We start from the raw sequence: 15,008 nt of genomic DNA on the forward strand, positions 1-15,008 counted from the left end.
CCTTTGAGGGTCATTGTGAGGGAATCGATTGCTCCTTGAATCCGATTGGGAATGCGGAGTCGATGAAGGCTCTGGCAAGCGAGCCTGCCAACCTGATAGCACGCAGGTGCCGACGCAAACGGTGGGGAGTTCAGCCCGAACTCTCCCCAGTCGCCCAAGGCGCGAAACACTGTTCCATCTGGTGAAGCGTAAAACTCCACAAAAGCGGTTGTATGCCTACAAACTATCTATCGAACGCAAATGATCGCACGAACAGCTGCGCTAGAGTTCTGTTTCCTTCCTGTGATGACCTAGTAGAGAGTGAGCACTGTCCTCAAGCAAGGTTTTCGTGCTGTCCTCGGCGAAGACCGCCTGCTTATTTGGACTGTCAGATAATGTGGATTCCCTTCTGCAGTCGCCTCAAGAACGACTGCCCTGTCTATCTCCGTCTACACGATTGTGTTCATGCAGTCTGAGGCATCCAAGCGCTACCTTGTATGCGCCAAGTGCTAAGGAGGTTTCTGCCATCGCGAAGAGGACTTCTACTTGGTTCACTCCAGGTACCAGACCTCCCTGGTGCAGCAGCGGCGACACCCAGTTTAGCAGGGAACGGCCTAATTCGCCAACGAGAGAACTCGACAGTTCCTCTTCAGTTGGAACCGAACAGACGATCCCTCCGAACGCGCTCGCCGAATGGACCTCTCCAGCTTCACACTTGCTGCCGGGATGTTTGCTTCCCGCCGTGTCACGACAGAGAGACGGTTGCGTCTCAACCTTTTGTCGCCTGCCGCGGCAATCCAGAACGGGAGCAATGGCGCAGTTCCAAAGGAAAACAGCCGCATTGAACACGATTTCTGTTACTGCGGCATTGCGAGCCTGTCGGGAAGTCCCGAAAGACTGGCCTGGCCCTCTGTATCGAAAGATGCCGTCATATCGACGCAGGACAACATGGTAAGCTAAGTAAATCTCTGAAAGCTTCCGGAAAATACAGAATAAGAAGAGCACAAGCGGCGTGGAAAGAGGACCACAGACGCCCCTGGCGCCTCCGTCGCTAGCCCCAGAGTTGGGGTCTGAACGTTGCAGAATCTCAGCCGCACACATCCAACATCGTCTAGCAGCTTCCAGGAACCTTCTTTCGTCTACGCAGATCCTTAGAAGTTTGAGCTGAAGAGAAAGTGCCAGGTCTGGACGGCGAGTTTCCTTCAAGACGCACGCGGCTTCATCGAACCTGTCCGATTGAACCAGATGATCAGCCCAGGGAATATACACGTCTTCCATCACCGCGGGTTGCTGCAAGAACACAGAAAGAATGTCAAGGGGAGAGTCTGCCAGGTGCACGAGCCGGAAATACCTCAGCGTAAGTCGACGCTCGACGGCGTCTGGCCCAGAGGGATTCTGCTGCGTCGTCGTAACTGCCTCAACGGCAGACGGGAGAAGGACGTTTGGCTCGGGCTATTTTTACAGGGAGGCTGAACGGAAAGAGCGGAGCCGTCTGCTTTCAGTCCCATTCGTACCTGTTTGGCAAGCAAGAAAGCCTCTTCCCATCGGCAGTGCTCAACGAGCAAATGCGCTAGCAGCTTCTTGTCACCGAGCTTCTGTGACGCCTCTCTTGCGAAGGCAAAGTGCCGGTGTCTCTTGAAGATAGCGAACGCAGCCCGAAGGATGTTCTCCGCGTCAGAGGAAAGGTCGCCTCGTACGATGGAGATGATTTTATCTACGGCGCCGATTTGCCCATACAGCTCCACGGCTCGTCGTAACTGTTTTGAGGTCGCGTACACCTTGGCAGCAAAAAGGAGATCACCTTTCTCCTCCTCTGAAACGGCCTACACGACAAGCAGATGTCCCGAACGCACTAAGCACCTGCTTCTTCGCACATGCCAAGTGAATACCAAAACTTGATGAGCAGATGATTTTCCACTATTCATGTATCTCGGCATCCGTGAAATGGTTTTTTGTTTGCTACAAATGACTTGACGCCAAAGTCGACGCTCACGTTGGACGGTGGACGAAGAGACGTTCGAATAGGCAGCGCCAGTACGTCTGCGCTCGCGCAGAGGGCGGTTTGTTTTCTCACCTGCGGTAGCGTTTCCTCTCTTCGTTTAAGAGTGGGGGTCGGGGTCTGGGTTTGCGTCGCCGACTTCCATGTCTCGTTGTTCCCTCGGTGAGGTTCCTCGTCGGCGTTCTGCAGGCTGAGCATTGCTTCTCTACATGCGGGAGCCACTGCGCTGTCTTTGACCTTTTCTGCCCACTTTTCTGCATCTGCCCACCTTCGCAAATCAGTAAACATCTCCACAGCTAAATGTGCCTGGCCAGCGTTCAGCCAGTGCAGCGCAGCGTCGTCAAATTTGCCTTGGTAGGCCGCCACAAAGCCTGCAGCATTGTGTGCCTTCGCAACTGGCGACAGCTCGCGCTTTGTGGAAGAAGCGTTTTGAACTTGCTGGACGAGTCTGATGCCTCGGAAGTCCCGTAGTCTCGTGAAGGCTTTCGCTGCAAAGACGAACTCGAGGTTGGCTAAAGCAGATAGAGCCAGAGAAAGCCAGTCGGAGGCAGTGACCCCCAGGCATGCGACTTCGTATGCAGCAGCGAAATTTTTCATATCAATGTACGGGTACAGGGAGGCGGATTGAGGAAAATCGCAAGTCTGAATAGATTGCGATTTCAGACAATAAATCTTCGATCCCCGGAATCCGACCACCAACCCCTGCAGGCGTTGTCTCCGTGGCTCCAGCGTTCCTGAATACAGACGTTAGACCAAGAGTCACGCGCGCTGGAGACGGCGCTTTTTGTCGAAGAACCTCCGAGGACGTCTTAAGTGATGCCTCAACTGGAAATCCCGCCTCACTCTTTACGGGTGCGTACGTGTGTCGGAACACCTTCTGTGTGTGAACAGCCCATTTTTTGGCGCCAAGGACATTCCCTCTGCTCCGTTAAGCTTCTTGACGAAGGAACAGGCCTTCCTGGTTGTACCAGTTCGCGAGCGACTAACAGCCGTGCAGTGAGTTGTGTGAGCGAGTTGAGCTGCAATCGGCAGTGCGGCGTCGTTTCGGCAGGAAAACATTCACACTCCTGACTTTTCGAGGACGTCGAAGGAGTCTGTGTCCTCAGCTTCCAGTGAAGACGGGGCACATGTCTTTGAGCGCGAACGTTTCTGGCCCCACCGTAACAAGTTGCGACGTTTACCGTGTCTGATCGAGAGAGTGTTGTTGCCTGTGTAAGCGAGCATCTCGTCCATAACGAGATTCCATGCAGCAGACGTGACGTTAGATTCTGTGTAGAGCACCTCCTTGGTGGCGAGGTCGTAGACGGTTAGGCGCTGAGTGGAATCCACTGTGGCCAGCTTGGTCCGTAGCAAAGAAAGATCAAGACAGGCGATCGAATGCGTCTGCTCCACGAGGGTGATTGGAAAAGGGTTGTTGGTGAAGATCTCGACAACTTGGCCGTTCTTCAGTCCCGCGAGGATGCCCTCCGCTGCAGGAGGCCCGCCGACGACTTTTATATATCTGATCACCGATCCCAGGTTCCATTCTCTCTCAAAGGCGCCTGCAACCAGACTCTGGAAAAGGCCACAAGGGATCTCAAATATACGGTATCTACTAGAGAAATGTCGTCTTCTGGAAAGCCGTCGCAAGTGGAGTACGTTCGCTCTCCAACCAGAGACCGCAGAGTGTCCCCATTCGCGCCATGGAAGGGCTATGCTACTGAGTAGATAAATTCACAGTGAAGCGCCCGGGGGTTCCCAGGTTCCTGCCGAGGCGTCCAAAGCTTGCGGAAAAGAGCACTTCACACGCTTCTCTCGATTTACTGGCCACACTGGAGTCACACAGAGCTTACCCGTCAGAGAGTAGAGCAGCAACTTCGCTTTCGTGCACCGGACGAGATAGGAGGACGTGACCAGCATCAGGGAGCAGTCGAAAGCTTGCTTGATACGGGCGCTTTCATGGTATCTCATGTCGTCTGGGTCCGTCGGGTCTGCGGAGTAGAGGACGACTTCTCCCGCCAGCAGAACCGCCAGCGATGCTCTGAAAACCGCGATCTTTTTCACCAGACTCCGGCACCTACCGAGAAGAAGGCACATTCGCCCACCGGGACTGGCATGCATGTCTCTGGCGTCTACCAAACAGAAGCGGAGAAGACGCTGCGTCGGCAAAACCAGGTGCCTGTCGGTGACCTACCGTAAGCGCACGCTTTGTTCCAGCTGCATATGCTGAACGACGACGTCAGTAAGTCTGTCACGGTGGGCATAGCGGTCTTGGTACAAGGCGTGAACAATCGGGAAGGAGATGTTGTACATGTGCAACTCTCCAGCATTACTTCCAGCGATAATCTGTGAACAGCTGGGATGGACTGCACAGGCCCACACCCAGTCCTGAATCTGGCCGATTTTCGCGAGACGAACGCCTTCGTGGCTCCACAGAGAGAGTGATCCGCTCGATCCTCCGACCAGGAAGAAGTTGCCTGCAATGGACTCCCACAAAAAAGCGGCGCTGTCTGCTGTCTAGGGAGCAGAGGCGTCAGGGGTGGATTTGTGAGGCGAGGCGAGGCAAGGAACAGGAGTCTTTCTCGCTGCAGAGAACGAAAACAGCCGGTTCCCACATGACTCAACTCGATGTGGGGCTCCGTACGTACCATTCAATGCAAAAGAAATCGACAGCGGGTCACAGTCCAAAGCTTGAGACTGAAAGCAGGCCTCCCCTGTTTCGCGGTAGAAGACGAGTTCTGGACTGAATGTGCCGACTGCAAGGAAGGCTGAAACGCTCTCATTCTGCTGGGGACTCCATGCCAGGGTCCAGACTGGGGCACTCAATGCCACGTTCCATTTTTCTGCGCCTGTGGTATCCCGAACAGATACAATTCCGCTGAAGAGGCCTGCCAGCGCACACTTGCCACACACAGCACCTGATGAGACCCAGGAGCAAGACAGGGAGAACTGTAGGCCCGACGACACCACGCGTTCTGTTTGCTCCAGTGCAATGTGAACGTGTTGCCGACGCCACGATCGACGACAACATTGTCCTCATCGGAGGCGCTCCTCGGAAACAGGTGCCAGTCAGGAAGGCACACAATGCCTCACTTCTTTTCCTTCTTATCCTATGTACCGCCAGTCGACTCGCGTTTAGAAGCACGCCTTGCGTTGTCCAATTGGTTCTGTCATTTGCCTATGAATGCTGTCCACTCATACGGGGTCGTGCAGGAAGTTCTTTCTGGAAACGCTCTTTTTGTCCGATGCCGCAATGCACTTTGGATGGTCGGGAGTGCTTCGTGCGCGCATTCGAGCTGACGAGTGATGATTTGCTTGCACATGAAGTTTTGTTTCTCTCTTTTTAGCTTCTTTTAGTATTCGTCCGTCTCCCTACCGAGGGCTAGATGATTGCCGTCGGGCGTCCAGTCCATACAGCAAGCTTTAGCTGGCAGTTTCTGCTTGCCCACAGAACATACTTCAGGGGACCAGAGACCGAGGTCGACCGCTGTTGCGCTCGCGAGCTGGAGAGTTACAGGATTGAATGCGAGGCACTGGATGCTGTCGCTGTGGCTATACTTGCGCCATCCTGCACCCGGGGCAGTCCAAATTATCACGGATTTGTCCGCCCCCCCTGCATACAGAAGTCAAAACAAATGTATGATTCCTGGTTTCCTTCGGGCCCTCTCAGGGCCCCCTTCACTGGCGCTGCCACTTGGCCTAAACCTTGTTGCAACGGATCCGCGTGAGTGAAACGAACAGAAAAACGGCGCGTTGATTGGCTTTTTATTCGCCCCGTTCGACAAGAAGGATAGGCTCAGGCGCCGCAGATCGTGAGGTGTTGCAACTGCTGGTGACACTCATCAGCGTCGTGTTACTCTCTGTGTTAAATCTGGTTGTTAGAGGTCTGCAATTCGCGGATCGCCCTCCTAGGAAAGGACGTCGTAGTGCGGCGCTTCAAGCGATGCCGTGTTCCCAAGCCTCCAGTTCTTCTTTTCGTCCAGGCCGCTGGCAGCCTTACCCGAGGCGAAGAGCTTCCCAGTTTTGTTGTATGTAACAGCGTACACTGTGTCCTTATGCGCTTTGAGAGTCTGGAGGACTTTCCCGTTCACAGGGTCGTAAACTAGGAGGCAGCTGCCCACAGCAACGAGAAGGCGAGATCCATCAGGACTAAAAGCCAGACTCCAAATGACGCTGGGAAACCCTTCCCGAGCCGGGACTGCTTCGTACCAAGATCTCTGACACTCCATCGTTTTTCTCGAGGAAACGTAGAGAACACTTTATCAACTAAAGTGGACGTTCGACCAGTTCTCAGGCAAGATCGGCACGTCGCCACCGAAGACTCGCAAACAGTGCTAAGACTGGAGGGCAGTTTAGCGTCGACTATTCACGGCGTGTGGTCGGACCAAGAATTTCCAATCCCCTGACAGAGACTTGCGATTTTGTCGCTGCTCTGCGATGCGAAGTTCTGGCGGCAGGTGTACTTGCACCTGCAACTCGGACAGTTTTAAGACCAGTGCGGTTTGAGAGCCGGCGAGCGTGCAGGCTTCATGCACTCCGCAAACGTCTCCCGGAGATCTTGCGTCCACCTGCCACCAAGTGATTTGCGTGTTAGTGCCATCAACATTCCTGCGTCTTCGGATGGCATCCAAGACGTTCGCGACCGCAAATTCCGCTTCGCGAACTATAACGGCGACGCCACGACTGTGTGAGATTCTACAGACATGCAGCCCTCGGTTTATTATTTCTGGTAGCGGCTTGCTGCGAAAGGTCGTACCACTACCATGCTAGTCTGTAGGGAAAACTTCGGTCTGTCTACTTACTTTAACGCTAAGGGATTTGGTAGTGGCCTATTTATACTTACTGGTTTACATTTCAGTCCTGTCATGGTCGGTGTTCGTCGTTTGTCGAAGAGCGTCCTAGATCTCACGGGCCGTAAGGTTTGCGCCCTGGCAATTCCTGAAGGAGGCGAAGATGATTCACGATATGGAGGCAGATGCGTGCAGATAGACAACACACGGTGGATGTCAGCGGAGTTGGTTTGACCACCCTTGGCCAGTTGTGATGAATTTCCGATCCCAGCGATGTTTTTTGTGACTACAATCGTACATGGCACCTACTGACTGGCCGGGGGGCACAACCACGAAGTTCGAGAAATCGGAAATAACACGGAGAGAGAAAGTGTCTAAGCCCGTGGGAGAACGTGCGGTTGGGGGGGGAGAGACTTATCACGGTTCCTGCTGTGTTCGTTTACATCTAGAACAGAAGGGGTGATACGCGACTGGGGGGGCTTCCGGTAGACGTCCATGTCAAAAAGTAAGCAGGGAGCCCAGCGCAACTATGGCCCTTTACGGCCGTGACTCAGTGTGAAGAGTCATGTGGAAGCGGCCGTCGCGCGTTTGCAGACTTCGATCTCTCTCAGTTTTTTTGAGAACACGTTTCAAAGTCCACTAATCAAGACCTCGGATGCGTGAGCAAAAACGAGCTGGTAACATTGGCAAAGGCTATTCCTTTCAAATTAGGACGTCATGGAGACCCCTACCAGAGAAGCCACGGTCGAGACACGACAAAAGACTCCTCATACTCAGAAGGTCTCCCTCGTTCTCTTTTGTCTCGTGAGAGATGATTTGCCGACGTGCAAGCACACAACGTGAACGCACGTTATAAAGCTTGGTTTGGGATGCACTCTGCTTGCAGCTAGGTCGACCGCCCTTGCATACGATAACTTCCTCTCTACGCTTGCGTCAGAGAGCAATTCCCCTTCCCAAAGCTCATGGAACCAAGAGGGATGTCAGCTCAAATCTCTTCGTTCACCGGATATTCAAGTTCTATTCCGCTTTTCATGACCATCATGTTAAGTGCATAAAGTACAGTGGTGTCGAGCATATACCTGAAAAGTTTTCGTTTGCAGCTCTTGCCTCCGGGCGAGAACTGTTGGTGTAGCCCCTCACTACGAAAGATGCCGGAGAATCGTGCACTCTATGTATCCAAGTGGGTGGGTAGCTAGTCACTGAAGACATACTGGAGGTATCTATGCACCGAGGATGTTGTGACGCGGATTCCTCGTGATCAGGCGGACCAGTAGAGCAGTGTCACCGCGAGATACGGAAAAAACAGCAGCTGGTCGAACACGAAACCGCAGCTGGGACAAAAACACCGGCATGGAAACTTGAAAAGCTTTTGGGATTGGCAGGATACTAACGCGTCGGGTGGATGTTGCAATGTGCTGCTTGCACCTAGTTGGTTGCGTTATAACCAACTGCTGCAAAGAGCTGAAGCCTTACGAAAATGCCGTGGATTTCTTTACTAACACCAGTGGAAGCAACGTCATGTGCGTTGAACACTTGGACATACGACAGTACAAGTGCTGCCTTTAACAGCATTTACATTTTCCTTTATTCTTTTGGGCCCGTCTATGCTTGATCCGATCACTCCCAGAGAATTTCTTAGCAGCAATTTATGCCCCCGAGAACATGTATAGTCACGGAAGCTTTCCAGCGAGTCGATGCATTGGAAGAATGTCTATCCAGGAATCCGACTGGACCGTATGAATCGCAATGCTGTCCCTGCAGAGACACGACAGATGGCGTATCTTGATATCGCATGCAACGCAGAACTTTTTTAGCCGTTGCAAAAGAGTTGCGCAAGAAAAGTAGAGACAAACCGCTCTCTGTGTCACCCGTCACTTCTCGTTTGGCGTAGCAGGCGCCCCGCCCCACAGCTCGTTGCTCTACCTAGTTTTCCGTCCAGTTTCTTGTTCCTGCGTTTGTTGGAAGAATAGCTGTTTATTTGAGCCCCTCTGGGACAATGTTGTTTGCTTCTTCGACTCGTGTGACAAGATAAACTTCGTGGGGTTTCATGAAAGTATTCAATGCAGAGGCAGAAGAAAAGCCTACGGTGTGGTTAAACGTGCAGAACTGCTGTGGAGTGTTTCTTGTTGATTGGTCTTTTTCTCACGTGAGTTGTAAACGTTGACTTTGTTTCATTTCTGCTTGTGTTTCGTGATACTGTTACTGAACGTGTTGCTCCGTGGGCACTGGATGGCGACGGCCGATTCCGTGTGCAGACAGCAGGAAATCGACGGCAGCGTTGCCCCCCAGAAAACGGAACACTGGCGCCATTTCAGGAGTAGATAGTGTAAAATCTGTATTTCCTAAATTGCCAAGGCCTCTTATTTCAAAAACCCGCAGAACGCGGGAAACCCCCGGAATTTCTTCTTTCTCAGACAACCCGCATACATCGCCCCGTTCCTCTCGCGAGGCTTCGTGCTGGAGTGCCTTTTGTCTCTGAAAAGCAGTTGAACACATCTAACAGAGGGGGCTCCTTGGAGAAAGAGGAAGCTACGCGTACTGTGTGCCGTCAGCGCGTCGTTTCGGAGTCGTTAAACGTGAGCAATATGGAGGCGCGTTCTCGCGATCAAGAGCACAGCTATCCGCCAGTGTATCGTTTCTGTCGATTCCTCAGAGGTGCACCACTTACAACAGCGGAGAGGGGGTCAGGGTCTCCGTTGTTCCGCTCCCTCCATCCTGCGGCTTTGACCTGCGCTGTCGCTTCTTGTGCGGAGAAAGAAGAGAAGTCTTTCCTGTCCAGTTTCCCCTCTTTTGGCCTGTTCGACAAAAAGGACCCGAAGGATGACGGAACGAAATCCTCGTCAACCTCTTCCTTCTCCCCAGACGCTTCCACGTCGGCGCGTCAGGCTTCTCCTGGAGACACTGGTGCAGTGGGGGGACCAAGCAGTGAACCTGGGACGTTGCCCACCGGTCAGCTATCACCGGGAGGCTCGGCCGTCGGATCATCTTCTGAAGCAGGTGAATCCGCCTCCAACCCGTTTCTCCAACCCCGAAGCAAGGAATCCGATACTTCGAGGTGAGCAAAGGCTGCGAAAGGATTTGCCATGTCCCATCTCATGCGTGTGCGCATCCATTCAGGTTACATGCACATCCACACGAGTAGGAAGTTTTGGGTGTACGTACACCGTTCACAAACACTGACACAAGCGAGACGCAAGGGTGCTGTGAGCCGGACAGCGTCTCCAAAAGGAGCTTTTGCCCGGGTGTCTCAGGCGAGGTTTCTTGGGTGCCAGGATTTGAACCCGAGTCGCTGACTGTTACAGGCGAGACTAGCTCTCGCTTGTGTAGAAGGAAGAGAACCTCACCTCAACAAAGCCCCGTTAGCTGGTGTCTTCCAGGGGGCTTGCCTGTGTGTCTGGTGTTTGGCGCTCTTTTTTGCGGCGAAGTCGCAGCGTGTTTACCTAAAACCTCAAAGGTGGAGGAACTGCGCTTCAGAGCGTCTCAGTCGCTCGGGGACCGCCTGCGCTCCGGTACCAATCTAGGAGTGCCTCTGTAGAGTCGATGGACCTTGCGTTTTCTCCGGAATGTCTAGAATGCATTACCGCGACTTGTGCGGTCCTGGGCCTGGACGAACTTTCTAAGCTGGTGGTTTTGGGACAGCCATCTCCGGTGGGAACTCTGTTCGGGGGATGCGGGAGCTGCTGTCCCGCGGAAGTCGGTGTGTGCTCAGGCTTTTCGTTATCTCTGCGCTTTGTTGCACAGACCACCGATTCCTGTGCCGTACGAACAATTTTCCCGCGAGTGGATGGCAGTGGCCGGCCAAGACAACTTTGACGGATTCCGACTGGAGGCGACGAAGCAAGTGAGATGAGCGGGGGAGGTTTACCCGTGGAATTGCCCGTCCCGGACGGCCGTCTTCGTGTGATATTGAGTTCCGTTGACAGGTCGACCACGCGTTTGCACATATTCTTGCAGCTGTCAAATTCAGATCAAGGAGCACATGCTGTGTTAGGTCCAGTGCGCGATAGGATGCGGGGTAGGCAGAGACAGATAAACAGAGGTTTCATGTGCACTGATCTGCATGCATTTCCGGCGGCGTTCACGGAGCAAAGTGTCAAAACTGCGTGGGCAGCGGGACTCTCCTCGCGAAGGGGCTTGCAGGATCGGTTATGTAGAAGCGAGGTTCTCGAGGACGTGTGACTGTCCCTGTTCATCCCACGAGAAGACGACACACACCACTCAGACTCTCTGGTAACCACGCAGTCACTCCCTCATGAAGCAACGCGCACAGACCCGAGACGGGGCATGTCCACCGCGGCGGGGCGTGAGAGCCACCCCGTGGGGGCAACATCGCGCGTTTTCTTTCCTGTGCACACACACGAGTGGGGACGCGTAGTTGCGACTGCGCGCGGCCTCTTGCTGCCTGCGAACAAACTCAAGAGCCCATCTCGTTTGTTCGGGGAGAGGCAGGGGCGCTTCCCGTGGCGCCTGCGGCAGGATGCGCGGATGGCGAAGGGTGGCTAGCGATCCGCTGCGTCCTCGCATGAGAAGGCAACATGAATTGCGCCATGTGCGGATGCGACTGGCAGGTGAACAAGGTGCTCACGGCGAACCACACGTTCATGCTCGGCACGCAGACGAAGGAGGGCGGGTGTTCGTACAGCTTCGGCCCCACCCTGGTAATAGGAGAACCGGACGAGGCCGCACAGCAAGAAGGTCAGATGCCCAGCTTCTTTGGAATGGCCCGGATGAACTCTGATGGCTTCTTGCAGGCCAGGTAAGAAAAACCAGAGCTGAAACAGCTCTAGGGTTTGGCGTGTTTGACCCCGACAAACCGGCAGCTGGCCGCCGGTTTCTTCTCTCAGAGCTTGGAAACGCACTGGAGCTGCTCCGATGGCAGACCCTTCCATGCTGCTGGACTAAAACTGTCGTCCGTGGCGGCTGTGGTGCACATGTATAAATACGAGCAGTCACGAGACTGACAGACCAATGAATGCCTCTGTTGACTACCCACGATTCCCGAGGATTTCAAAGCCACGGTTCAACTTGTTTCACTATTTGGAGAGCTGTGGCGGCCAGACCCCCGGCTGCGCTCCGAACCGGTGTGACTGGGCGCGGCGCGGCAGAAAGCCGTTTCCCTTGCCTCTCCAGCGATTAGTAGACTTTTGCGGACGTTGTGAACGCCGGACGTGCAACTGTCTCTTGGCGCCTGCGGTCAGGTTCATCAAGGCGATCACAAAAACCTTCGATGTTAAATTCAACTCAAACTCGTCTCTCAACGAGGAATCGAAAGACAAATCGATGTACGAAATCTCCTTCGACAAAATGGGAAGCGACTGGGCCGCGAACCTCAAACTCGCATGGCAAGGTAGGAACGCGCTTCACAAGGCAATTTGCTGATTCTTGGAGCAGGCGTCTTCACCAGACACCTCACGGCTTCCTTGCAGCCCCGCAGCCGGCGTGTGTAGACTGCGGTGTCGAACACCGTCGATTTGTGCCGTGTCGCTGGCTGTTCTCTCAGGCACTTGGATTTTGAACGGCCTCTTCTCTCAAGTCATTACCCCAAAGCTCCAGCTGGGAGGCGAGCTCACCTGGGTAGTAAGTCAAGCAGAAATTCTCTTTTCGCCAGCGACAAAGTGTGCACAATATGAACCGAGAACAATCCGCTCTTGTTTCCAAGCAGTCGCTGAACAGAGGCCTCGACACAGAAAGTTTGGAAGGACTGAGACGACGAGCACCTTCAGATCGGGATGTCTCTCTGTCTCCCATGTAGACAGCAGCCACTCTACAGCTGTGTTGCCTGCATGCACTGGGGTTTGCTGTGCGTGCGTCGGAGGGGGTAGGACATGCGAGAATGAAATTTCCAGAGATCAGCCCTTTCCTGCAGAATAACTCAGTTCATTCGTGCGAGGCTTAATATTGTGTACCAGTCGGTTTTTTCACTGCGGGCGGCAATTGAAGCCGTAGTTGGGGGGCGCCGAAGTCGACCACGCGGCATTCTGTTCCGCTTTTTGTACCTTGTAGGCTGGGGGAATCAGTTTTGCACAGATCGTTGTGTGTGCGGCTTGTCGCGCATACCAGAAGATTTTTGATTCTGTGCCGTTGCTCCGCTGTGTTTTTGACAGGCTGCTACCGGCATCTCCATGGGGAGCTTTGGAGCGCGTTACGGGTTCGACGAGAATAATGTTGTCACCTGTAAGTTGACGGAAGTTGTTTGCCAGCTCCTGTGAGGCGTGGTTCAAGAAAACCAGCTCCTGTGAGGCGTGGTTCAAGAAAACCAGCCCCTGTCACGACGGCTTTCTGCGGTCGCGGACTGCACGCTGCATTTGAGCCCTGTAGGCAGGGATGCCGTTGAACGAGACTAGTCTTGCGTGTGGACGACGGTAGTCGACGGCAGAGAGGCCTTCCCCGTGCAGTGTGTGTGAGGCGGCGAGGGGAGATTAAACCGCCGGCAGAGCTCGAGCTGTCGTAGGCGCTGCGCCAGCCCGTTCTCTGAAGGATCCCAGTTTTCGGTCAGCAGACTGTCACGGGGGTAGACTGCCGGCCGCCACGGCAGCGAAGAGTCGATGTGCGTCATTTTTGCAGGCCAAGTCGGAGTCGGTCCTGACTTCAGTTCCCCGATGGGCTTCGCGAGCGATGTGTACTCTACGAAGACTCAGTATGTTCGAAAGGTACGAAGTGAGAAACGACCGGAAGTCCAGCTAGAACAGAAGTGCCCGCGAATCGTGAATACACGCCAAAACGACTCGTTCTTTACAGCAAAGTCGGCGCGAGTGTGTATCTTCCCGGAGCTTCCGAATGGGGGAGACTTGACGGACCCTACTCTCCGGTCTCTGTTTTTCACTCTTCTCGGAGCGATGTGATACCTGGTGTTGCAGTGTGGTCGACTAAACATCGGTCGATGCCTACGCGTTTCGTGCGCGTCCGCCTGAAAGATCTTCGTTTTCGCGTGTGAGGCGAGGGTGTCGCTGATCCATTTGCAGATGAGTGTGCTCTTGACGGGTGCGCCGTGGGGCTTTCAGGTTACAGACCGGCTGTCCATGGGGACCGAGCTCGAGTTTACCCATCCCGACATGTCGTCCGCGATGCGCGTGGTAAGCAGCCTGATACACCGGGTTTTTAGCTCTTGCTGGGGAGTATAGACTACGAGTTGGACGACTGGTTTAGACCTTGAATGTTTTTTCGTGCAAGTTGCAGCCAGTCGCTGAAGCACCCACACGCAGGAAACGCGGGAAGAATCATGTTGCTTGCCGTGATGATACGGGGAACATGGCTTCTGGACGAACTTTTGAAATTTGACCCCCACGCGAGATCAACCCTCTCCTGCGTTGTGTTGTCTCTTCAGGGCTGGCAGTACCTTTTCCGGCAAGCGCGTGTGCAAGGACTGGTTGACACAGCAGGCCGCGTGTCGATGTTTGCTCAGGACTACAATGGATTCGGTCTGAGCGGCATGATCGACTACTGGCATGGAGACTACAAGTTTGGGTTCCAGATGAACGTGGTGCCCCCCCCGCCTCAAGTGGAACAGCCTCCTCCAATGTAGTCGGGCTGCCTCTCTTGAACACCTGTAAAGAAGTGGACAAGACCAGGGGTCGTGACTCGGGGACACAAAACGTCTTTGGTTTTCCCGGACGAGAGTCGGGGAGAAACTGCAGGGTGGACCCTCCCGACAATGGACGAATGTAGATACAGCTCGATATTGCCACGGTGGGCTCCACATACCCATGGTATCGTTTTCTCGTCCTGGCTGTGTCCATTGACTTGTCTTTCCGTCTGGTCCCTCGTGTAAATACAGTCCTGTCTCGCTCCCGGCGGCCGTGGTACACGTGCACAGCAGCCAGTTGTCTACAGTGTTTGCGAGATAGGTGAGCCACGGGTTGAACCGGAGTGGCGAGTCTGCTGCACTGAATCGCCAAGGCCGTGAGGTTTTTCGGAAACGAGGGAAGAAACCAGCAAGGTGGACGGCAGCGTTTGCCATCAGGCATGGGAGAGTACTCTTCCGCTGGTCGGAGTCGCCGACTGGCCTCTGCAGATGCTATTGTGAATCTGTCCGAGGCCAGGCGTAGCGATCTGCAGTCTCATGGAGCCAGGACTTGGCGAGATTGTCTCTGCGCTGGTCTTAATGTTTTTTGAGGAGGGAACCCTGTTTGCCGTATACTGCAAAAGGGATGCGCATTCTGAAGGCCAACCGCTCATGGTGGGTGTACGCCGGGCTGAGACAAGCGTGCGTTTTACAGCTCGTTGGGGTCTAGCACCGCAGAAAAAAAGAGGTATCGTACCAC

General features: G+C 54.1%; 2 protein-coding genes across 2 annotated transcripts; one reads left to right on the forward strand and one right to left on the reverse strand.

Annotated features, from left to right (window-relative positions):
- Window positions 1-10: 10 nt before the first annotated feature.
- On the reverse strand, window positions 11-6,186 carry NCLIV_061930 (putative WD-repeat protein; the record flags this gene model as incomplete). The annotated part of the gene is made up of 9 exons (XM_003885745.1): window positions 11-92; window positions 1,193-1,269; window positions 1,494-1,802; window positions 2,054-2,712; window positions 3,160-3,519; window positions 3,811-4,034; window positions 4,152-4,434; window positions 5,334-5,570; window positions 5,958-6,186. The coding sequence occupies 9 exons, from the start codon at window positions 6,184-6,186 to the stop codon at window positions 11-13; spliced, it is 2,460 nt and encodes an 819-aa protein (XP_003885794.1).
- A 3,146-nt stretch (window positions 6,187-9,332) lies between these two features.
- On the forward strand, window positions 9,333-14,269 carry NCLIV_061940 (hypothetical protein; the record flags this gene model as incomplete). Its single annotated transcript, XM_003885746.1, has 9 exons — window positions 9,333-9,802; window positions 10,489-10,588; window positions 11,316-11,503; window positions 11,946-12,094; window positions 12,248-12,324; window positions 12,852-12,921; window positions 13,312-13,397; window positions 13,710-13,820; window positions 14,072-14,269. The coding sequence occupies 9 exons, from the start codon at window positions 9,333-9,335 to the stop codon at window positions 14,267-14,269; spliced, it is 1,449 nt and encodes a 482-aa protein (XP_003885795.1).
- Between the last annotated feature and the right edge of the window lie 739 nt (window positions 14,270-15,008).

Source organism: Neospora caninum, chromosome XII (assembly GCF_000208865.1).
Source record: "Neospora caninum Liverpool complete genome, chromosome XII".
Taxonomy (NCBI): domain Eukaryota; phylum Apicomplexa; class Conoidasida; order Eucoccidiorida; family Sarcocystidae; genus Neospora; species Neospora caninum.